The sequence below is a fragment of the Nansenia antarctica genome (assembly GCF_963989245.1).
Source record: "Nansenia antarctica genome assembly, chromosome: 2".
Lineage (NCBI taxonomy): Eukaryota > Metazoa > Chordata > Actinopteri > Argentiniformes > Microstomatidae > Nansenia > Nansenia antarctica.
Window position 1 is genome coordinate 3057349 of NC_137675.1, and position 24170 is coordinate 3081518.

The following is a 24170-nucleotide window of genomic DNA, read 5'->3' on the forward strand; positions in this document are numbered from 1 at the left end:
GCCTCCTCCGGCTCCTCGGCAGCGTCGGACGCCCTCGCATCAGCGCAGAGCACTGCGCACGCCTCACATTTCCCTGTCGGTCGTGCACGCACCCCCGTGGTTTCCCCTAATACCTGCGGAAACCCAGCCCAATCTAAACCCAAAATTAGGGGGTGCATGAGGCTCGGACTAACCGCCGCCTTGACACTATACTTTTTCCCCCCATAACGAATTTCGATGGGGACCACCGGATACTGGTGACAATCCCCATGCACACACAGTATCCCAACCCGCGATGCCTCTAACAATGCCCCGGGTCGAACCAGGCGCTGGTGGATCATGGTCTGTTGGGCGCCAGAATCCAACAGTGCCTGGTGCGTCTCACGCTGTACCCTTACTGGGATGTAAAACGCCTGTCCTGGACGCGAGGGAGGGGTCGGACTGCCGACGACGCGGATTACCTGACCCACCTCCATCTCGGGGCATTCCCGGCGGAGGTGGCCAGGCTGTCCGCATCGCCAGCATCCCTCCTCTACCGCTCGTGGGGCCGTCTGTGGGGTGGAGGTTGGCCCCCCGTGTGTGTTCCTCCCCCCGGTGTCCCGCCCCGTCCTCCGGGCTGGCGTTGGTGGCTCCCGCCGCGGCTCCACCCTAGGCCGTACCCCAGGCCGCGCCCCGCCGGCCCGTTGGCGCGGAGCCGGGGTCGGGGTAGGGCGCGGGCCCGGGGCTGGAACCTGCGGTCGAGGCAGGTGGTTGTCGGGGGAGGGGTCGAGAATGGCCTCCGGCGCGTCCCGCACCCCCCTCCTCTGGGCCCGAACCGGTGGCTCGGTGCGGTCCAGTAGCTCGCGGAGCATGGCCCGCTGCTCCGCCTGTCCCCGCATCAACTCCGCCGCCATCACCTCCTGCGCCTGTAGCATCCGGGCCAGGTGCGCCACCACCTGGACCGATGAGTCCATGGTCCTCTGGGCGTGTGTGCCGACCCCCTCTCTGTGCCCCACGTTGGGCGCCAGATGTAGCAGTTTCTAGGCACAGAGGGAGATCAACACAGAGGAATGGTGCAGAATAATAGTTTTATTTAGTCCAACACTGCTCAGCACCGTCACTGACGTGCTGAGCCAGTCTTTCCCCCACTCCCGCTGTCTCTCCCTTTCGGGACCCGCTAGTCCGCTCCTTGGCTGAGCCCTCGCTCCCGCCCCGCTAGTCCGCTCCTTGGCTGAGCCCTCGCTCTCGCCCCGCTATTCCGCTCCTTGGCTGAGCCCTCGCTCCCGCCCCGCTAGTCCGCTCCTTGGCTGAGCCCTCGCTCCCGCCCCGCTAGTCCGCTCCTTGGCTGAGCCCTCGCTCTCGCCCCGCTATTCCGCTCCTTGGCTGAGCCCTCGCTCCCGCCCCGCTAGTCCGCTCCTTGGCTGAGCCCTCGCTCCCGCCCCGCTAGTCCTCCCTTTCGGGACCCGCTCCGTCCGTCCGGCTCCCTGCACCTCACCCCCTTTCGGGGTCTCGTGCTGGCTCGCCGCGGCTCTCTCTCTCTCGGTCTCTCCGTGTCTCCGTGCGGCAGGTACTTCCTGCCCTACTCATCTCCCGAGGGAACAAACACACACAGGTTAAATAGACCAGTGGAACAATGAGTTTGATCACTGACACCTGTCCGTAATCAGCCCATCATAACGAGCCTGATCACTGACACCTGTCCGTAATCAACCCATCATTCCCCTCCAATGGCAGTCTGGCTCCCTCTGCAGGCCAGAACACGCCATGTTCCCCACACATACATACATACATACATACATACATACATACATACATGCATACATACATACATACATACATACATACATACATACCCTTATAATAATAATGCATCATGTCCTGCCGTTTGGACCTTATAGTGACATTCACACAAACACACATCCATCTGCTTTCATACAGTAGTGTTATCATTTATATAAGGGCACCATTTTAATTGTCTTTTAATTCAGCCTGCAAATGCATGTGAAGCCTGAAGTTGACCATGCTTCTTGTGAATTATCGTACTGAAATAAAGTACTGAAAAAAGGTCACTGTTATCTTTTTCTTTTCTTTTATATATACTTAGTTTTTATTTCAATTTCAGCAACTTGTACAATCATGTCATGTTTTGTCTACAGTTTTTTCCATTATTTTAGCTGTACACATATTATGGTCTATGAATGTGGTTCAAAGCAAGACACACAAAGCAAAAATGAACGATCAACAAAGATATTGAGAGACATAGTGACAGAAATAAAAGTAAAGATTTTGAAATGAAAGAAAAGGGGTAGGGGGGAGTAGGGTCGTCACTGTTATCTTTGATGACGAATTGCATTGCCTGTATGAATTGCTTGGCCTCTTTGTGCACATAATAAGGCACCATTGTTACAGTTTTTTACGATTGCTAACTCACCATGTTCAATACTGAAACCACAGTTTCACAACTCTTCATACAGTCAGCAAAACTGTGACTCTTTCTCTGTGATTTGTGCATTGCTTTCATACAGAACGCATTCAATGACTACGTTCTCTAAATGCCATAACACTTCTCTCATTCAAACTCTAAAATACTATGTATTTGCAACACATTTTTTCATTGCTAACATACTGTGTTCAAAACTCTGAAGAACACGTTCAAAACTGAATTATTTGGTGCAATTTTGCAGTAATCATATTCCTATCATATATGACCGAAAGCTCGCAATAAACAGTTTTTTTGCACAGTGTTTGAGTGTGCAGATGCTGTTATTTTGCACTCTATTGATACTCTTCAGTTCCAGAACCTCCGCAAAGTCTGATAAGGGATGAGCGGTGGTATTTTCACTATTTGCAGTAATCATATTGAAATGTCTAGAAAATATTAGCAGAATATATACAATGAAATGAAATAGACTAGATGCATTGCCAGGGAAGACATTAGATGTGACCAGATGCAGACCAGAGGGTGGACCAAAACCCTCAGGAGTGAGACATTTTTGGTGTGATTGCTATTGTATTGTAGCCCTGGAATTTCATTTTTTATTTTTTATTTGAACTTTGCATCTTCCACTTTATTTTTCACTTTGGATTTTACACAAGTAAATGTAGTGTACTTTGAAGTAAATGTACCATAACTTACTTTCTGCAAAGATACTGAAAAAAAAGGATAAAACATAGAATATAAAGGATAGAAGCAAAAGATAGGATAAAGGATAGAAGCAAATTGTGGCGTTTCTGATTCATTCTTGTTGCCTAATACTTTACAGTTTTACAGTCAACTATTCTGTCTATGATTACTATAAATCAAACAATTTTTATAATGAAATATTCATTCTTGTGAAAATCATTCAAACTATGTAATGCTCCCTGTTGTTAGTGTTTTGTAAGTCAGAATGTTATGAATGACAGTGTATGCTTCTGAGTGAACATTGTTGACAGTGTGTGGTTGAACGAGCTTCTTTTGAGACATGAATGAAGTCATTGGCCAACATGAGTGTTACGAATGCAGACTGTATGAAGAGTTGTGAAACTGTGGTTTCAGTATTGAACATGGTGAGTTAGCAATCGTAAACAACTGTAATCCATAGGATCCACAGAAGCCCAAACAGGCTCAGCTCTGAGTTGTGCCAGAAGGTTCTACTGCAGCACTTGGGCGCCATCTTATGGTACTTTTCTATGAAGCTCGGGAGGGAGGAGACAGATGACTGACGTCATCAAATCCACATTTGCGCGCGGAGAAGCTGTCCAAAGTCGACTGTCCAGACGCTGACCAAACGCTGACCAGCCGACGTCCAATCTAGGTTTGTGATTATCTACCATTATTAACAAGTGAGCAGGATATTATTTAATTTAGATCGAGAAGAAATGATGTTCATGTCTAACAAAAAAACAAAATGCGTGCTGTGGTGTTGACATGGGCTAGAGGTAAATAATCCATCTGAGGTAAATAATCCATTTCTGAGGTAAATGGGCTAGCAGCTAGCTCAACAGAGCTCTGAACTTTGGAACTTTGTTATGTTTTGATATGTTTTGATTCGAACCAAGTGGTCAGTTTATGAAAATAATACCATAGAACACTAAATAAGTCCAATCAAAAATGAATAAATATTAGCATCATAAAACAGCAATTTGGCGAAATGCAACAGCAGCTAGCAGCTAACTGACTGAGGCTGCGTTCGTAAATACTCTCTGGAAATCTGATCAGCACTCCCGAAATGCCTCTTGTCCAATCAAATTGATTGGTCCCTTTATGACGTTGAACCCAGTGTGCGCTCCGGCGCACTCAGAGCGAATTGACGAACGCAAGCCGAACATGTCAGTTCGCTCGGACAAAACCGTGTTTTCAGTCAGAGCACCCATCTCTGAGCGGTCCCAGAGCGCAGAGCTCTGAACTTTGGAACTTTGTTATGTTTTGATATGAGAAATTCGAACTAAGTGGTCAGTTTATGAAAATAATACCATAGAATACTAAATAAAATATTTAAATAATAGCCCCCTAGCGTTTGCCGCCATATTGTGACACCCCCCCCCCCCCCAAAGTCCAATCAAAAATGAATAAATATTAGCCTCATAAAACAGCAATTTGGCGAAATGCAACACCAGCACACTTAAAAAACTAACAATGTTAGTTGTAATGTACAGTTCTGCAGCCTACTGTTTGTTCTGCATCGGACATGTGTGAAATTGCTGCTGTTCCGTAGCGTCTGTCTGTATTCTCTGATGTTGTCTAAGTTTGTTTAACACTCAGAAACAGCATAATAATAATGATATTCCGACTGCCCAGTTAAATCAAATCCATTATTTGGCATTCAGTGACATGCTTTTTAAATGATATAACACAGAATATAAGTCAACATTAATATTCAGGGAAGAAAATAAGCCTACTTTTTTGATGGGGGGCGGTAAGAGACCTGGATAATGGACAGGGGGGCGCTGGCCCAAAAAAGGTTGAGAACCACTGGTCTAGCTCGAGAACTTCAACGTTGTTTTGTTTTTGTCTCAACTATTCAGATTCAACTACAACATAGCTACCTATCTCAAGGCAGTTTATAACAATGTCGAGGCGAGAGGCGTTTATAGCTTCAGTCTGCGTGGAGAATGTGGAGGACTTTCTCCATTTTGAAAAACTCCACGTAAGTTCTAACTTTGGAAAGATTACACCACGATTATTAACAGCCTTCATCTTAAATACGATGCTCTCTCTTGTTCACTCTTTCAACACCACACAATACACAGAACACTGACTGGTTGCCTTTGATGCTCATCCTGTATGTGTTCTTGAGTTGTTCAGAAGGACGGTACAGAGCCCTTTGATTTGGAGGAAGTCCTGCAGGAGCTGTCCCAAGGCCAGCGAGAGGCACTGTGGAAGAAACTGGTGACACTGCTGCGTGGCCTGCTGGCAGACTTCCCTCCTGAGCGCTGGGATGCTGGGTTAGATGAGGACAACGAAGGTGACATGGAGGTGGTGGTGTCCCCACACCGGGTGAGAGCAAGGCTAGCTGACATGTCCCATGCCTTCCAAAGATTCATATGTGCTGGCTATTTCCCCCTAGGTTGATCTACATTCTCTCATGGCATGCTTAGTTGTTTCATGCTTGTTCTGTCTGTGTCTGTATGGTTCTGGTGTTGTTTGTATGCATTCACATTTTCTTGACACCTTTGTATGTGAAGGAAGTCTTACGTTTTTTCTCACTGTGTTTTTATTTATATTTTACAGCAACGGACCATGTCTGTCATAGAGTGGGTTACACTAGTGGTAACACACTCTCTGGATGTCATACAAGACGGTGACACGTACGACTCTCTCCTGGAATGTGCCAACATACTTATTGGTGAATTTTACAGTACTAACTGTAGTGGATGCTTATAAAAGAAAAATCAGTTGTTTTCATACCTGAGAAATGGTTTAAGACCCTCTAATTGGGTCTCACCCCTCCTCTCATCCCCCAACCTTCAGATGTGGTGCCCTCCCTCCCTGCTTCTGAGGTGCCCCTTCAGAAGGCTGTCCATAGGCTGTGTGAGGAATGGTGGAGGAAGGGACTCAAGGGGAAAGAAGAGTTTGGCCGCATTGCCTTCCATGACTGCCTGGAGAAGACCTTGACACTCAACAAACCAGTGAGACACAGCCCTGTCTGTCTGTCTGTGAAATACTTTGTCTTGTTGTCATGTCTGTATTTACCTGTTTACGTTCCATCAACCATGTGTTGTCTCTGTTGTCAGGGTGCTCAGATACAGAGACTGTGGGGCTTCCGTGATGTGCTGCTCTGTATGGACTTTGGATCGGAGGACAGTACTGAGATGGTGGATCTGCTGCTCCAATGCCTCCTCAACGTACATTTCATCAAAAGCGATGATGTAAGTGTGTTTTATTGTGCAGTTTGATGATTGTGTGTGTCATCATGGTCACCTTGATGTACTCTCTCTGACAGGGAAAGCGTTTCATAGTGTTCCTCTTTGGCTGGAATGTCAACTTCATCCACATGATCCATGAAACTATCAAGAACCAGCTTAAGTTCTTTTCCAAGTGAGTGCTATTCTTGTCTCCTAGTATTCAAAGGTAGGTGACAGGAGGCCAGTCTAGTCTACTATTCAATGATGGGTGTCAATTTCCAGAAAGTTCTGAACTGCTTTCCCTTCCTCAGGTCCCTGACTGGTCACATAGCAGACATCTACTTCAAGGCTTGGAAGAAGGCCTCTGGAGTGTTCCTGGAGGAGATGGAGAGTACCTGTATCCAGGACTTGATGAAGCATGGGATTCATCTGTTCATGGGCTCATCTGTTCATGCCAAAGTCAGACAGGTGAGCTATCACATTTGGCTTACAATAAAAGATACTTGACTGCATTGCATGCAATATGGGGGGGGTATTGAGAGTCATAGTCCAGTGTGTGTGCGGGGGGGAGGGACCTGAGGATCCCGTACCTCCTGAGTCTCTTTGAAGGTAGGGGGTGAAACAGTCTGTGGTTGGGGTGGGAGGTGTCCTTGATGAAGGGAGTTTGGTGCCATCGATGCGCTGGGCGTTTTTCAGCACCCGTTGCAGGGCCTTCTGGTCAGACACAGTGCAGTTGCCGTACCACACTATGATGCAGTTGGTGAGGATGCTCTCAATGGTGCAGCAGTAGAAGTTGGTCAGGATCCTGGTAGACAGCTGGACTTCCTTCAGTCTCCTTAGGAAGCATAGGCGCTGCTGCGCCTTTTTGACCAAGGAAGAGGTGTTAAGGGTCCTGTCCAAGAGAGGTCTTCGGAGATATGGACCCCCAGAAACTTAAAGCTGCGAACACGCTCCACCTCCATCCCGTTGATGTAGATGGGGGAGTGTTCACAGCGTCCAGTCTTTCTGAAGTCCACAATGATCTCTTTGGTTTTGCTGGTGTTGAGGGCCAGGTTGTAGTCAGCGCACAAGCAAACCTCTTTGCTGCTTAGTTTGCCAGAATGTACGGTACATTTAAAGTGTGTGTGTGTGTGTGTGTGTGTGTGTGTGTGTGTTCTTCCACTTATTAGATACTGAGCTACTTCCACGAGCAGAAGCGCCGCCAGGGGGTGGATGAGATGCTCTACAGACTGTACAAACCCATCCTCTGGAGTGCCCTGACTGTACAGCATCTTTATTTCACTTTATTACTTGGCAGTGTTTGTCCAGTGTTTGCCAGTTGAGTGACTAGAATGAATCTCTTCTCTGTGATTGTAGGCAACCAACTCAGAGGTACGGGCCAACGCCACTCTGCTCTTCACTGAGGCCTTCCCACTCCATGACCCTGGCCAGAACAGCGAGTGGATGGATGAGATTATTCAGAAACAACTGGACATGCTCATGGTAAGTCATTGCATTATTTTCAGCATGTTTTTATTAAAATGCATAAGTTAAGGACAATCATAACTAAAATGCTAAAAAGACTTTGTCGAGAATCCTTTGAAGGCAATTACCAGAACTGGACTGTTTAAAAAATAAATAAAAAAATTGGGCAAAATCTAATCTGGCCTTTCTATTCTTGAGGCTTATGAATGGTTTGCACCTTGTGGTGAACCCTCTGTATTTGCTCTCGTGAAGTCTTCTCTTTATGGTAGGCTTGGATAATGATATGCCTACCTCCTGGAGACTGTTCTTCACTTGGCTGGATGTTGTGAATGGGGTTTTTCTTCACCATGTAAAGGATCCTGTGATCATCCACCACTGTTGTCTTCCATGGACGTCCAGACCTTTTTTGTGGTGCCGAGCTCACCAGTGCATTATTTTATTTTTTCTCAGAATGTACCAAACTGTTGATTTGGCCACTCCTAATGTTCCCGCTATCTCTCTGACGGATTTAGTTTCTGTTTTTGCAGCCTAAGGATGGCCTGTTTCACTTGCATTGAGAGCTCCTTTGACCACATGCAAATGCCACACTTGGAATCAACTCAGACCTTTTACCTGCTTAATTGATAAAGAAATAATGAAGGAATAGCCCACATTGGCCCATGAAACATATTTTGAGTCAATTGTCCAATACTATTGGTGCCTTAAAAAAGACGGGGCTACATATTAAAGAGTTGGAATTCCTCAACCCTGCCTCCAATTTGGATGTGAATACCCTCAAATTAAAGAGAGAGACTGCACTTTAAGTCTGTATTCATTATATAACGGTAACTTGAATATGTTTTGGTAAACAGCTAAAATAACAAACATTCTGTCAGTGTCCTAATATATATGGACCTAACTGTATTGTATACTGATACTTGATACATTTCAATATGTGTGTGTGATCTCCAGCGCCTGCTTGAGGACCCCCAGCCCCTGGTGCGGTCCACAGCCACCCTGGGTGTGTGTAAGATTGTGGCCAACTTCTGGGAGGCCATCCCCACCACCGTCATCACTGACTTCCTCAAGAAGCTGGTGGTGGACCTGGCGTCTGACACCAGCTCTCCGGACGTCCGTGCCTCTGTCTTCCTGGTGGGACCACTGTCAACTCTGACCCCCTTCTCATGACTGGTGCTACATAGTTAGAGAATAGGGTAGAATAGATGTAATGGTATTTTTACAATATGGTCATGTGATATTTGGTTTGACCCAACACTTTGATGAGTACACAAAACATGACGGATCCAAGTACACAGGCAACCGACAAGACACAAAGTCTCAAGAATCAATGTTAGTTTGAAAGTGAAATTTGGAGGAAATGTTTGTTTTCACAGACTTGAGTTACACAAACACATTATCACACAAGTAACATTACATTTCCAATCCTATTCATACTGTGTGGCTTATTGGTTGTTTTCTCTGACCTCCAGGGTTTGACCATTGTTCTGGACAACAGCTTCAGCCACCCTCTGCTAGAACAGCTCTTGCCCGCTATGAAGAACAGTCTTCATGACACCTCAGAGAAAGTCCGCGTGGCGTTCATGGACCTGCTGCTTAAGATCAAAGCAGTAAGGGCTGCCATGGTGAGACAGGACTCGTACCCCATGCTGTAGTTTGTGCTGTGTATGTCTGGGGGATTTCTTTGAATCTGAAACTACAGTATAGGTCTGAACCCGAACCGACCTGTTCTTATTTGAAATAAAGAGACCTAAACCCGAAACAGACCTGTAAACAATGAGACCCCAAACCCTGACTGGTTCGGTTCTAGCCCATCCCGATGAGACCGGAGTTATTTCAAAATAGGCTAATTAATAAATTAAGCAAGTAGTGCATTACAGACCTTTATAGACTAAGGTGTGTTCTCACTAGAACATTTGCTTCACTTGGAATCGGAGTTTAGGATAAAATTTGCTTTGCTCTGCGTCGTTTGGAGCTGTGAGAACGCGCATTCGAAGTCACTCCCGGAGCAAACAATCGACGGATGCTCCGCTTGAAAGTGAGAAATAATTTATGCAACAATGTTGCAATCTCATCCACTTGCTCCTGGTCATGATTCTGACTTTCATGTGAGAGAGATGTGACCTAACTGTAGCAACAGATGGTCTCCCACTCCTGATGAGCTCCGGTCCACAGTGTGCTAAAACGTATGCTCACACCAATAAAATAGGTCTGAAAGATTTAAATTGGCATGATGAACATGACTGCAATTTGGAAACGCATGGTTTGGAAATGTGTGATGTTATAATGCAGGATGCTCCCTCCTCCCTCTCCCCAGTTTTGGAATGTCTGCTCCATGGAACACCTGCTGTCCCGTTTGGCTGTCGACTCCCAGCCCATCTCCGAGAGGATCGTCAAGCTCCTGTTCGACTCCTTTTTCCCTGTCAACCAACCTCACAAGATCTGGTGTGAGAAATGCGTCACTCTGATTCAAATGAATCCCATGGCAGCCAGAAAGTTCTACCAGTATGCCCCCCTCTACACAGCCCCGACCAACATAAGTGAGTTTGGCCTGAAGCTACACATGCCTTCACATGGGGATGGATATAAATCCTTAATTGACTGTATCCATATATTACTAACTTACTAACTTCAGACCTTTGTTAAGGTCATAGGTGGTATACAGTGCATTCGGAAAGTATTCAGACCCCTCCACTTCTTCCACATTTTGTTGTGTTGTAGAGTCAATTTAAAATGGATTAAATTAAAAATAATTAGCCATCAATCCACACACAATACCCCAGAATGACAAAGTGAAAACATGTTTTTTAAAATGTCTGTATATTTATTAAAATACAGAAATACCTCATGTATATAAGTATTCAGACCTTTGTTGAAGCACCTTTGGCATTGATTACAGCCTCAAGTCTTCTTGGGTATGACGCTACAATGTTGGCACTTGTGTTTGGGGAGTTTCTCCCATTCTTCTCTGCAGATCTTCTCAAGCTCTGCCAGGTTGGATGGGGAGTGTCGGTGTACAGCTATTTTCAGGTCTCCAGAGATGTTGGATCTGGGCTCTGGCTGGGCCACTCAAGGACATTCAGAGACTTGTCCCGAAGCCACTCCTGCATGGTCTTGGCTGTGTGCATTGTCCTGTTGCACATTGTCCTGTGCCTGGTTTCCTCCAGACGTAATGCTTGGCATTCAGGCCAAAGAGTTAAATCTGGGTTTCATCAGACCAGAGAATCTTGTTTCTCATGGTCTGAGTGTCCTTTAGGTGCCTTTTGGCAAACTCCAAGCGGGCACCAGCTCTATCGAATGATGGAGGCTACTGTGTTGTTGGGGACCTTCAATACTGTAGAATTTTTTTTGTACCCATCCCCAGATCTGTACCTCGGCACAATCCCGTCACAGAGGTCTACAGACCTCGACCTCATGGCCTGGTTTGTGCTCTGACATGCATTGTCAACTGTGGGACCTTATATAGGCCGGTGTGTGCTGTTCCAAGTCATGACCAATCAATTGAATTTACCACAGGTGGACTCCAATCAAGTCATAGAAACATCTCAAGGATGATCAATGGAAACAGGATGCACCTAAGCTCAAATTCGAGTGTCATAGCAAAGGGTCTGAATACTTATGTACATGAGGTATATACTGTATTTTAATTTGAATAAATATACAGAAATGTAAAAAAAAATCTTCACTTTGTCATTCTGGGGTATTGTGTGGATTTATGGCCAATTCTAAAAATGTATTTAAAAATGTAATCAATTTTACATTTAACACAACAAAATGTGGAAAAAGTGAAGAGGTATGAATACTTTCCGAATGCACTGTGTGTTTTTTTTTTTCTATCTATATATAAAGGCCTCTCTACCTCTATGTTCCAGCCAACCTGATGCTGACCAATCTGCAGTGTTTGAGTGCCTGCATCCAGAGTGAAGATGACACGAACAACACGGAGAATACAAGTGTAAGAGTCAAGAGTATAGTGCTCAAGTTGATTAAGAGTTGGTGAACAGATTTGGATCACAAGATTCTTTCCTAGACACTATTGCTTGTCAATGCAGTGCATTCATGCAAGTGCTATTCGAACTGTGGTGGTATATTATATCCAGAATACACATACAAGTTTCTTTACACATTGAAATTGGTGTTAAAAGTTAAAAGAGAGGTCCTTGCAGGTTCTCCAGAATGTCCTGTCAGCGGAGGACACAGCCTCCATGGCCGGTCTGCTGGAGGTGGTGGTGATCTTGTGGAGAAGCATCCGGAAACCCCTGGAACTCAACAAAGACGTCTTTAAATACACCACCGCTAAGTTTGCCTCCGCCATGCCCAAGTACTTCAGAGCATTCCAGGTACAGACACACTGTTTTTTTACGCTGTGGTTGTTACACCTCATCAAGTTTTGAAATTGTATCCACACTCTCCGTTGCTCTCTCACTCTTCCTCTTTTTTTCTGACTTTTTCCTGTAGGATGAGCGCTGTATTGTCCCCCTCATTCAACTGGCCTCCCTGCTGCCCCCAGTCTGTGTCCCCTCTTTCAGGTCAGTCATGGTCCCATTTTAAACATGGTGCTATTACCTTCACCTCTCCCCCTCCCTCCCTCTCTCACTATAACCCTGTTGCAACCCTGCTGACCTGTCTTTCTGGTCCATGTCTACCAGCTGTGGGGTTGTGTCCAGGCTGAAGAGGCTAGAGTGTGGGGCCAAGCTATCCCAGTACAATCAGATGATAGACTGCCTGTGCTCCTGGGGCCAGGCGGAAGATGTCCTGAACCTCATCACTGACTGGCTCTCTGAGGCTCTGCCCAAGACAGCGGTGAGTTGAGCACTACACACACTGTAGAGAGAGACAGGTGCCTCCAGATCCATAGGTGCTGGAGGGTTAAAATGGCCAGAGCTGAAAAGGATGCTGTTGGACTATGGGCTCCTCAATGGCCTTTAAAGGGAAAAGTAGTGTTGGTCATGTTGTGTTTTTGTCTGATTGTAATTGTACATAGTTAACTGAATTGCTCTGGCTAACCAAAAGAAGTTGAGTTTTTGTCCTGAAATATTATTTTGTTTGCTGCCATCCTACCACAGGGCAAAATGAACTCAAATCGTAAGGTGCGCATCCAGGAGACGGTGGAGGCCAAACCAGACCTGGGGCTAGATTACCTGGAGTACCTACTCAGCCGCACCTCTACCCGGGATAGCATCCTGTCCCTCGGGCAGGGTCCGCTCAAGCAGCTCCACGAGGCTCTGGCGGCCTGGAGGGTACAGTAGAAACCATCAGATACAACAGCAGGTTCAGATTTGGCTTTTTGTACTTGAACCTGTGTACTGTTTGTCTCCACAGTCAGTGTTGTCCTCCTGCCTGAGCTCTCCTGAGGCTGATGCCAGTGTTCCCAGTGCAGAGACAGCGTGGAGAGCCGTCACTCTTCATGGCAGTCTTAGTGCCCATCTACAGCACAAAGTAAGCCCCCCCTCCAATTACTTACATTGTCGCTAAAGTCAAATTTAGATGTCTGTGCCTGCCCAGTATTGGTCCTACTGTTCTGTTATCCCAGTTCCCAGAGGGGAGGGAATACCTGGTGTCCCTGGAGAACTTGGCAGTATGGGCTGCTGAGAGGGTGTTGCCCTTCCTAGTGCGCCCCAGTGAGGGGGGCGTGTCTGAGCACCAGCTGGCCCTCGCTAGGCGGGTTGTAGAGGTAAGAGAGGATGGGATTACATTTGGTTCCCAACACCATCCAACCAGCATTTTATATTAATGTATGCATTTTTAAATATTTTTTATTTGTTATTTAACCTTTATTTATACAGGTAAAAAACACATTGAGCCCCAAGGGCTCATTTTCAAGTGTGACCTGTTCACAGGCATACAACATCCACCACAAACAAATCCAATACAAAACCTGGCCTACATTTAGTTAGTTGACAGAGATGGTGTACATAAAACATTGCACACAGGTAGAATAAAGCATTGTTGAGACATCAAATATGAGACTTAAAGACACAGGCATGGTGTCATCACGTTAAATGCAGCTACTGTCTGCAATAACGGCTTCATCCAGTATTTCTGCTGATCTCTGGAGTATTGTGGGGATTTTTCTCCTTGTTCTTAGACTATCTGTTCTACCCTGTAAATCTCATCTGGTTATTGATTATTCCACTCCAGTCCACTCTAACGCCTCAGCAGACAAACGAGTACATTCCTCCCACTCTGACACCATGGAGCCCTGTTCACTCTGACACCATGGAGCCCTGTTCACTCTGACCACCATGGAGCCCTGCTGTTCTTATTGCCTTTGTGCCGTCATGCTCCAGCCTGTCACCTTTCGGCTGCCTAGATCAGATATGGACAATAAAGCTGCCATTTATCTTTCCTGCTTCACGTACTGTATTGTTGTGTTGAACTGTGTTGTTGTTCTTTTGTTGAGTGAGAATGATGCTTAATTCTTGTATGTTGTGGTGATGTTGTTTGGAGCAGAGCTTCCTAACACTGTACAGAGACATAATCCGGGTGGGTCTTGGTGACGAGCAGTTCAAAGGTCAGGTCCTTAAACTGTGCTCCGCCGTGCGCCTCTCTGGTGAGTGTCTCCACATCTCTAACCCTAACCCAGGCTCTGCAATACACATCTGTAACCCTAACCCAGCTCTGCAATAGACACATCTGTAACCCTAACCAGGCTCTGTAATAGACACATCTCTAACCCTAACCCAGCTCTGCAATAGACACATCTCTAACCCTAACCCAGCTCTGCAATAGACACATCTCTAACCTAACCCAGACTCTGTAATAGACCGCACGTCTAAGCAATACTGATGGTTATATATGACATTTAATGTTTCATTTTGATAAGTAGTCAGTATCTGGTGGATCTGATGATGTTGTTCCCTCAGAGAAGGGCTACCTGTGTGTGTCCCTGCTGGACTCGGTCGTCACCGAGGTGGAAGACAGCTATGTTCCTGAGGACGCCGCGAGTGAGTAAAATACAAGTAAGTAGAATACGAAAATAAAAGAAGAATATTGATATTTGCAATGTGTCCAAGTTGTTAAATTTTGTTTTGTTTGCAGACGATACACATTTATTTTGTTCTGGCAAAGATTTGGAGCAGCTTCTGGATACAGTGGAAACGGAACTAAAAACTATAAAACGATGGTTTGACACAAACAACTTGTCATTGAACTTAGAAAAAACTAAACTTATGATATTTGGAAATCGAAAAATTAATAGTCAAGTACAAATCAAGATAGATAATGTTGAAATTGAAAGAGTTTATGAAAACAAATTTTTGGGAGTTGTTATAGACCACAAACTATGTTGGAAAACACACATAAACTACTTAAAGACTAAAATATCAAAGTCTATTGCAATAGACTAATAAAACAAAATACATACTTAATCCAAATGCATTACACATTGTACCGTTCTCTAATAGTTCCATACATAACTTACTGTGTGGAAGTGTGGGGAAACACATACAAAACAATCACAAATCCAATTTATTTACTACAGAAAAGAGCTATACGAATTATAAACAGAGCTGCCTATCAAGAACCAACTAACTAATTATTTATAAACACCTATGATCTCAAATTTAAAGAATTGGTGGACTTAAAAATGGCACAAGTAATGTATAAAGTAAAAAATAAGATGCTTCCAGACTGTATCCAGAGACTATTTCAAGTTAGACAGAGTAATTACGAACTCAGAGGAATATGTATGTTTATGAAAACAAAGATTAGAACAAATGCAAAACAAAGATGTATAACAGTTAAAGGAGTAAACTTATGGAAATACTTTTGAAAAGGAAATGAAAATGTGTAGTACACTAAAAGGATTTTATTTTATTTATAAAAACAGAGGTTTAAATATAGTTTTTGTTTGGTATTTTTGAACTTTTTGTTGACATGCGTAAGTGAAATTGTGTTTGTAAAAGTTTCAATGTTTTGATTATGCATGCATGAAAACAAAAAAAAAACATGCATGTAACAAGGGTAGGCGCAATAAGCCATGGCTTCAGCCTACACCTTTTTGGTCCTGGTGTTATGCATTGTGACTGTGTAAATGTTTTATATCTGTATTGTGAATTGTATAGGGGACCAAAAATAAACATAAACATTCTCAACTCAACTCTCTAGTGTGATTCTAGTAGGAGTCAGGTGACTCTGTAGTGTGATTCTAGTAGGAGTCAGGTGACTCTGTAGTGTGATTCTAGTAGGAGTCAGGTGACTCTAGTGTGATTCTAGTAGGAGTCAGGTGACTCTGTAGTGTGATTCTAGTAGGAGTCAGGTGACTCTGTAGTGTGATTCTAGTAGGAGTCAGGTGACTCTGTAGTGTGATTCTAGTAGGAGTCAGGTGACTCTGTAGTGTGATTCTAGTAGGAGTCAGGTGACTCTGTAGTGTGATTCTAGTAGGAGTCATGTGACTCTGTAGTGTGATTCTAGTAGGAGTCATGTGACTCTGTAGTGTGATTCTAGTAGGAGTCATGTGACTCTGTAGTGTGATTCTAGTAGGAGTCAGGTGACTCTGTAGTGTGATTCTAGTAGGAGTCATGTGACTCTGTAGTGTGATTCTAGTAGGAGTCAGGTGACTCTGTAGTGTGATTCTAGTAGGAGTCATGTGACTCTGTAGTGTGATTCTAGTAGGAGTCAGGTGACTCTGTAGTGTGATTCTAGTAGGAGTCAGGTGACTCTGTAGTGTGATTCTAGTAGGAGTCAGGTGACTCTGTAGTGTGATTCTAGTAGGAGTCATGTGACTCTGTAGTGTGATTCTAGTAGGAGTCAGGTGACTCTGTAGTGTGATTCTAGTAGGAGTCAGGTGACTCTGTAGTGTGATTCTAGTAGGAGTCAGGTGACTCTGTAGTGTGATTCTAGTAGGAGTCAGGTGACTCTGTAGTGTGATTCTAGTAGGAGTCATGTGACTCTGTAGTGTGATTCTAGTAGGAGTCATGTGACTCTGTAGTGTGATTCTAGTAGGAGTCAGGTGACTCTGTAGTGTGATTCTAGTAGGAGTCAGGTGACTCTGTAGTGTGATTCTAGTAGGAGTCAGGTGACTCTGTAGTGTGATTCTAGTAGGAGTCAGGTGACTCTGTAGTGTGATTCTAGTAGGAGTCAGGTGACTCTGTAGTGTGATTCTAGTAGGAGTCATGTGACTCTGTAGTGTGATTCTAGTAGGAGTCAGGTGACTCTGTAGTGTGATTCTAGTAGGAGTCAGGTGACTCTGTAGTGTGATTCTAGTAGGAGTCAGGTGACTCTGTAGTGTGATTCTAGTAGGAGTCATGTGACTCTGTAGTGTGATTCTAGTAGGAGTCATGTGACTCTGTAGTGTGATTCTAGTAGGAGTCATGTGACTCTGTAGTGTGATTCTAGTAGGAGTCAGGTGACTCTGTAGTGTGATTCTAGTAGGAGTCATGTGACTCTGTAGTGTGATTCTAGTAGGAGTCAGGTGACTCTGTAGTGTGATTCTAGTAGGAGTCAGGTGACTCTGTAGTGTGATTCTAGTAGGAGTCAGGTGACTCTGTAGTGTGATTCTAGTAGGAGTCATGTGACTCTGTAGTGTGATTCTAGTAGGAGTCAGGTGACTCTGTAGTGTGATTCTAGTAGGAGTCAGGTGACTCTGTAGTGTGATTCTAGTAGGAGTCAGGTGACTCTGTAGTGTGATTCTAGTAGGAGTCAGGTGACTCTGTAGTGTGATTCTAGTAGGAGTCAGGTGACTCTGTAGTGTGATTCTAGTAGGAGTCATGTGACTCTGTAGTGTGATTCTAGTAGGAGTCAGGTGACTCTGTAGTGTGATTCTAGTAGGAGTCAGGTGACTCTGTAGTGTGATTCTAGTAGGAGTCAGGTGACTCTGTAGTGTGATTCTAGTAGGAGTCATGTGACTCTGTAGTGTGATTCTAGTAGGAGTCATGTGACTCTGTAGTGTGATTCTAGTAGGAGTCATGTGACTCTGTAGTGTGATTCTAGTAGGAGTCATGTGACTCTGTAGTGTGATTCTAGTAGGAGTCATGTGACTCTGTAGTGTGATTCTAGTAGGAGTCAGGTGACTCTGTAGTGTGATTCTAGTAGGAGTCATGTGACTCTGTAGTGTGATTCTAGTAGGAGTCAGGTGACTCTGTAGTGTGATTCGGGCAGAAGAGTCATGTGACATGTCTCCTTTATTCTTCCCCCCACACAGAGGTGTCCCCAGGAACGGATCTGCGGGTGCTGGAGTGACGTCACCTCTGGCATGATTCAAATTGGCCGCCATCAGACACAGAAAGGAGAAAGAATCGGTGCATCCACTTTCTTAGAACACCCATGACCACTCCCCTAGAACACCCTAGGCCCCTCCCCTAGAACACCCTAGGCCCCTCCCCTAGAACGCCCCTGGCCCCTCCCCTAGAACACCCCTGGTCCCTCCCCTAGAACACATACATGGTTTTATTTTATTTTCTCCAATGTCAACCTATTTCTTTTTCACTTAATTGTTAAAAATAGAGAGTTTAATTGTTTTAGTTGAAGGGATTTGACCTTCAATGGCTTCAGTAGGGTTAAATTGCTTTTTACCGTTCACAAAAAAAGTTACAGAATTTGTGATGCAATGAGCTGGGTTTACATCTTTTTTAATGGCATATCTGCATATTAATGCCACTGTTTTTCCTGTCCTGTATGTTTTTAGAGATTTGCTAAAACATTTAGTGAACTGTAACAAATGCTGCATTGAAATAAAATTGTATTCATGAAACCTTGTAATTGTCTAAAAACGAGAGAGGGGGGGAGGGAGGGGGGACAGAGAGAGAGAGAGAGGGAGGGAGATGGGGGAGAGAGAGAGAGATAGGGAGGGAGGAGGGAGAGAGAGAGAGGGAGGGGGGACAGAGAGAGAGAGAGGGAGGGAGATGGGGGAGAGAGAGAGAGAGAGAGGGAGGAGGGAGAGAGAGAGGGAGGGACAGAGAGAGAGAGAGAGAGGGAGGGAGATGGGGGAGAGACAGAGAGAGAGGGAGGGAGGAGGGAGAGAGAGAGAGAGGGAGGGAGGGACAGAGAGAGAGGGAGGGAGGAGGGAGAGAGAGAGAGAGGGAGGGAGGGACAGAGAGAGGGAGGGAGAGAGAGCCCACCCCACCCTTTTCACTGGGACAAAACATTTTTGAAGGAATTCCAGAATTCCTGAGGCTCACTGTTTAATCCTGCCCCATGTTTATAAGAGGCATCCCCTCTCTTCTCTCGAATGACAACAGAGGAGAGGGATGATGCGGTGGCAGGCTGGATATCGCCAATCCCATCTGGCAACCCTGGATGGACATTGGAAACGCCATCGTATTAAAACTGTCCCTCTGAGCTCTCCGTACAACAACCTCAACGTACGTCCACATTCAGCGCAGCAGCCAGTCCGACGTGAGTGAACTGAACGACGGACCCAGTTGATCCAGATCCAGTGTCCCAGGAAGGTCTACCAGGTACCGTCAGCTACACTATAATTTTGCCATTTAGCAGACGCTTTTATCCAAAGCGACTTACAATTACGAATTACAGGGACATTCCCCCTGGAGTACACACTACGTCACTGTTATTGTTGCATTAGCGATCTACATCGAAAGCGAAGTGTAGCTTGGCGTTATTGGTTATTATGACTAGATGTGTAGCTACGCTAAGCTGACTAGGTTACTAAGCTACACACCGACAGCCGCATGTCTTGGAGAGACGCACGGCGCGTGTTGATTACAGTCCCTTAGATATTCCTAAGATGTTCCTTTTGTTATAAGTGGTCAATGTCATACGATTTCACATTGAAGAGGGTAGATCTCACAGTGCAATAAGCCAGCCATCTCAACCTGTTACTGCTACAAAATAAAAATAAAAGAGAGAGAATCCCCAAGACGTCAAAAGCGTTGACAGTTTAACCCTGCACCGTTTATTGACATTATTAATATTGTAATTAATTAAATCATGTTTGCCATTTAGCAAGACGCTTTTTTAATGCAAAGCGATTTACAATGACGAATTACAGAGGGACAAGTCTCCCCTGGAGTAACTGAGGGCTGAGTGTCTTACTTACAAGGACACACTAGTGGTGGTGTTCCCAGGTGGGATTTGAACTCATGACCTTTTGATCAACTGTCCTACTCACTATCCCCTAGACCACCACCACCACCATAGACCACCACCACCCCCATTATATGATCCAAACATGTCCGACGCACAAGACAAGAAGCGCGGCAAGAAGAGGTATGGCGGCGGTAACCGGAACAAGCGATTCAAGGGTTCCCGGGAGCTCGAGGTGGGCATGCAAGGCATCCTGATCACCTGCAACATGAACGAGAGGAAGTGCACCGGGGAAGCCTTCAACCTGCTCAACGAGTACGCAGACCAACTGTACGGACCCGAGAATGTAAGCAAGCACACACGTGTGTGCATCCTCTCTCTCTCTCTGTCTCTCTCTGTCTGTCTCTCTCTCTGTCTCTCTCTCTCTCTCTCTCTCTCTCTCTCTCTCTCTCTCTGTCTCTCTCTCTGTCTCTCTGTCTCTCTCTGTCTCTCTCTGTCTGTCTCTCTGTCTGTCTCTCTCTCTGTCTCTCTCTCTCTCTCTTCCTTGAAGTGTAGTTGTTGTTGTTGTTGTTGTTGTTGTTGTTGTTGTTGTTGTTGTTGTTGTTGTAGCGACAAGCAAACTATGTTTTATGGGCACTGGGCTGGCCATCTTCGGCGCCCCTGGAGCAGTTACGGGTTAAATCTAAGGGCAGAGTGACAAACTGAGTCAAGTGGCTTTAGCGTTGAAGACGCAGCATATATGTCTATACCGTAGTCCAACACAGACAGACAGGAAAGTCGCTTCCACAACCCTTTTTCTTTATGACAAAGGAAAACAGGATTTGTTTCTGTACAAAAAGCCAAATCACAGCCAAGTACAACGGATTTCTACCTTGCACTTTACATGTTTTTGCACTAAGTTGTACAGTATATGTATTCACTCGTATTGGTACTGTATATTGTGTGTCTTGAGTATTGTTGTGTTGTCGTCTTGTTGTTGTATGTACCGTAGCTTGTTCAGCATGGTAGAATACCAAGTCATGTTCCTAGAAATCCTAGTGCACTGCACATGGTCGAATAAAGTTGAATTGAATTGAGGATTTAGCCCTCAAGCGGTGGGCATTTTTCGGCTGTGATTTCTTTGTTTATGTTTGAATCTGTCTTCACTCTGGTCCCTCTGCGTAGTTGAAGGACGCGGAGGACAGCGGCGAGGAGGAGGAGGAAGACGACGCGGAGGCGGCGCTGAAGAAGGAGGTCACGCAGATCCGCTCCTCCAAACACCGCCGCTTCCAGTCTCTGGACAGCGGCGCCAACAACGTCATCTTCATCAGGACCAAGCAGCTGGGTGAGGAGGAGGAGGAGGAGGAGGGGGGGGGGGGGAGGAAGAGGAGGAGGGGGGGGGAGGAAGAGGGGGAGGAAGAGGGGGAGGAGGGGGGGGAAGAGGGGGAGGAAGAGGAGGAGGGGGGGGAAGAGGAAGAGGAGGAGGAGGGTGATGATGATGATGATTGTAGCTACCAATTCCACCAGTTATAGTTGGGGTTGGATAAGAACGCACGCCACACTGTCCTTGTATGTTGTAGAAAAATATTAAAAGGTTTATTGTCCATAATCAAATGAATCCAACGAAAAGTAGCAAAGCAGACGGTAAGGTCTGAGATTAAAGAAAAGCGTGAACGTGGTCAAAATAATGTTTTTCCAAACTAACCTGTTTCCATTGGCCCAGGTGCAGCTAACTGTCTACCTAAACACACCTGGGCCTATGCTGTCACCTCACCACGTGACAATCAATTACGAATAAAACACTAATAATTCTATAACCAAAAACATAAAAACAAAACATTATTCATAACATAAATAACCAAAAACATAAAATAAACATTAATCATGAAATATAAATATAACTCAAAACATTAAACACAAATCATCCGAAAATAAAAGCCCAAAGTAAAAATGTCCATAACAGTGATGGTGAAGTGGGTCAGGGGGACACAATAAAAGGTTTCCTGGTTCAAGTCCAGCTGCATTGGAAGTGTTTCCCAGTTCCACTTCATCAATCGGTCAAGTTTGTTTGTGTCAAGCTTTCTACACTTTTGACACGTGTCTCAAAATGCTTCACAACAACAACAATACTGAACGATTACAAACAATAGATCTAACACCAAACAGTAGCCCCCCCAAATGTAACCTCCCCACATGTAGCCTCCCCAAAAGTAGGCCACGGGGAAAAAAACTCCCCTAGAGGAGAGAGAAATATAGGACACAGTGGCAAGGAAAAACTCTGTCGGAGGAAGAAACCTTGAGAGGAACCAGACTCCAGGGGGGTATTCCATCAATGTCGCTTAAGGAAAATACAGGCTTATATAGTATATAGATTTTTATTTATTTTTATATATATACATTTTGCGAGACAAAATAAACCCAGATTCTATAGCCCTAGAACACGCTCTAGCCCTAGAACAATCTATAGCCCTAAAACACTCTTTAGCCCTAATACACCCTATAAACACTCTATAGCCCTAAAACACTCTTTAGCCCTAATACACCCTATAAACACTCTATAGCCCTAGAACACTCTATCGCCATAGAACACTCTATAGCCCTAAAACACTCCAGACATGTTGTTACTGACTGTGTGCTCCGTCCTTTCACATCTGGTCCTGCAGACCCTGACCAGCTGGTCCACCACATCCTGTCAGACCTGCACACCACCAAGAGGAACAAGTCCCGCGTCATCCTGAGGATGCTCCCGGTGAGTGGTAAATGGGGGTCCTGGGAGGTCCTGGGGAGGTCCTGGGAGGTCCTGGGGAGGTCCTGGGGAGGTCCTGGGGGGGTCCTGGGAGGTCCTTGGGAGGTCCTGGGGAGGTCCTGGGGAGGTCCTGGGGAGGTCCTGGGGAGGTCCTGGGAGGTCCTGGGGAGGTCCTGGGGAGGTCCTGGGGTGGTCCTGGGGAGGTCCTGGGGAGGTCCTGGGGAGGTCTAGAGGTGGTCCTGGGGAAGTCCATTGGTGTGTGTGTGAATGGGTGAATGAGAGGCCGTTGGAAAGCGCTTTGGAATAAGTCGTTTGCCATTTTGGTCTGCCTCCAGGTGAGCTATGACATCACTGTCTGTCCCTTGTTGTCCTGGCTCCAGGTGAGCTATGACATCACTGTCTGACCCTTGTTGTTCTGGCTCCAGGTGAGCTATGACATCACTGTCTGACCCTTGTTGTCCTGGCTCCAGGTGAGCTATGACATCACTGTCTGACCCTTGTTGTCCTGGCTCCAGGTGAGCTATGACATCACTATCTGACCCTTGTTGTCCTGGCTCCAGGTGAGCTATGACATCACTGTCTGACCCTTGTTGTCCTGGCTTCAGGTCAGCGGCACGTGTAAGGCGTTCCAAGAGGACATGGATAAGTACCTGGTCACCTTCCTGGAGCCCTGGTTCAAGGCCCCCAACCACGGAACCTACCAGATCGCCTTCAAGGCCCGCAACAGCAGCCACAACAAGAGGGACGACATCATCAAGGCCCTGGCAGGTACTGTCTCACACACGACCCATATCACCTCTGACAGATACTGTCTCACATACATACGACCCATATCACCTCTGACGGGTACTGTCTCACATACGACCCATATCACCTCTGGCAGGTACTGTCTCACATACATACGACCCATATCACCTCTGACAGGTACTGTCTCACATACGACCCATATCACCTCTGGCAGGTACTGTCTCACATACGACCCATATCACCTCTGGCAGGTACTGTCTCACATACATACAGTGGCGGACTGGCCACCGGGCAAGCCTGGCAAATGCCAGGAGGGCCGCGAGACTCTGGGCCGCTCAGAATGTATTATATAAAAAAAAATATATATATTTGTAATTTTGTCTCTGGTGATTTTCATTGAAAATAACTTATTTCAGCAGACCGCGGCCCAAAACATTTTATATCGGCCGGGCCATCCACGCAGTTCTGCATCGCGGATGCCCAGGGCCCTAAACCAATAGGAGCAGAGCTCCCCTATGGGGCGGAGCTCCACGATATAGAACGATAGTTATGGTAAACCAATAGGAGCAGAGCTCCCCTATGGGGCGGAGCTCCACGATATAGAACGATAGTTATGGAGATATACTCCAGTTCTATGAGTGGAGCGGAGCCCCATAGGGCTGCTGGCCCACTTTGACTTGTTCAAACCCGGCTGTATTGTATGTTTGGGAGAATGAGGTAACGGAGGACGCCCGTTTTATAGCACCCCAGGGTGCGAATTTGCGAAACCTAGGATGGTAGGGGAAGGCAGGGCAATACCACTACCTGATTGGTTGGCGAAACCAGAAACACTCATTCTGCAAAACGTCGAATTCCAACGTGACATTGGGGTAGCTCGTTCTCTGTTATGTGCGCCTGTCGGGGCTTCTCTTGGGATTATTCCATTTTGAATTGCACTTGCATTAATTAGTTAGGCCACATTTAGGGT

At 45.7% G+C, this 24170-nt stretch overlaps 2 protein-coding genes across 2 annotated transcripts in view; both read left to right on the forward strand.

Moving 5' to 3' along the window:
- Positions 1-5009: 5009 nt before the first annotated feature.
- On the forward strand, positions 5010-18069 carry LOC308151709 (condensin-2 complex subunit G2-like; the record flags this gene model as incomplete). Its single annotated transcript, XM_080524625.1, has 22 exons — positions 5010-5087; positions 5246-5437; positions 5672-5786; positions 5912-6069; positions 6175-6309; positions 6384-6478; positions 6597-6753; positions 7455-7547; positions 7642-7767; positions 8701-8880; positions 9219-9371; positions 10064-10286; positions 11619-11701; positions 11913-12086; positions 12205-12275; positions 12396-12549; positions 12813-12986; positions 13069-13185; positions 13280-13420; positions 14200-14299; positions 14613-14708; positions 17891-18069. The coding sequence occupies 21 exons, from the start codon at positions 5010-5012 to the stop codon at positions 14699-14701; spliced, it is 2808 nt and encodes a 935-aa protein (XP_080380751.1). The 3' UTR covers positions 14702-14708; positions 17891-18069.
- Positions 18070-19085: 1016 nt separating this feature from the next.
- Positions 19086-24170, forward strand: part of thumpd1 (THUMP domain containing 1) — a gene marked incomplete at its 3' end in the record, with an annotated part of 50394 nt that continues 45309 nt past the window's right edge. Inside the window, exons 1-5 of the mRNA XM_080524626.1 lie at positions 19086-19145; positions 19827-20077; positions 20896-21055; positions 22374-22459; positions 23062-23224. Of these exons, the coding sequence (XP_080380752.1) occupies positions 19877-20077; positions 20896-21055; positions 22374-22459; positions 23062-23224 (610 nt within the window). The 5' untranslated portion in view covers positions 19086-19145; positions 19827-19876. The remainder of the gene's footprint in view (positions 19146-19826; positions 20078-20895; positions 21056-22373; positions 22460-23061; positions 23225-24170) is intronic.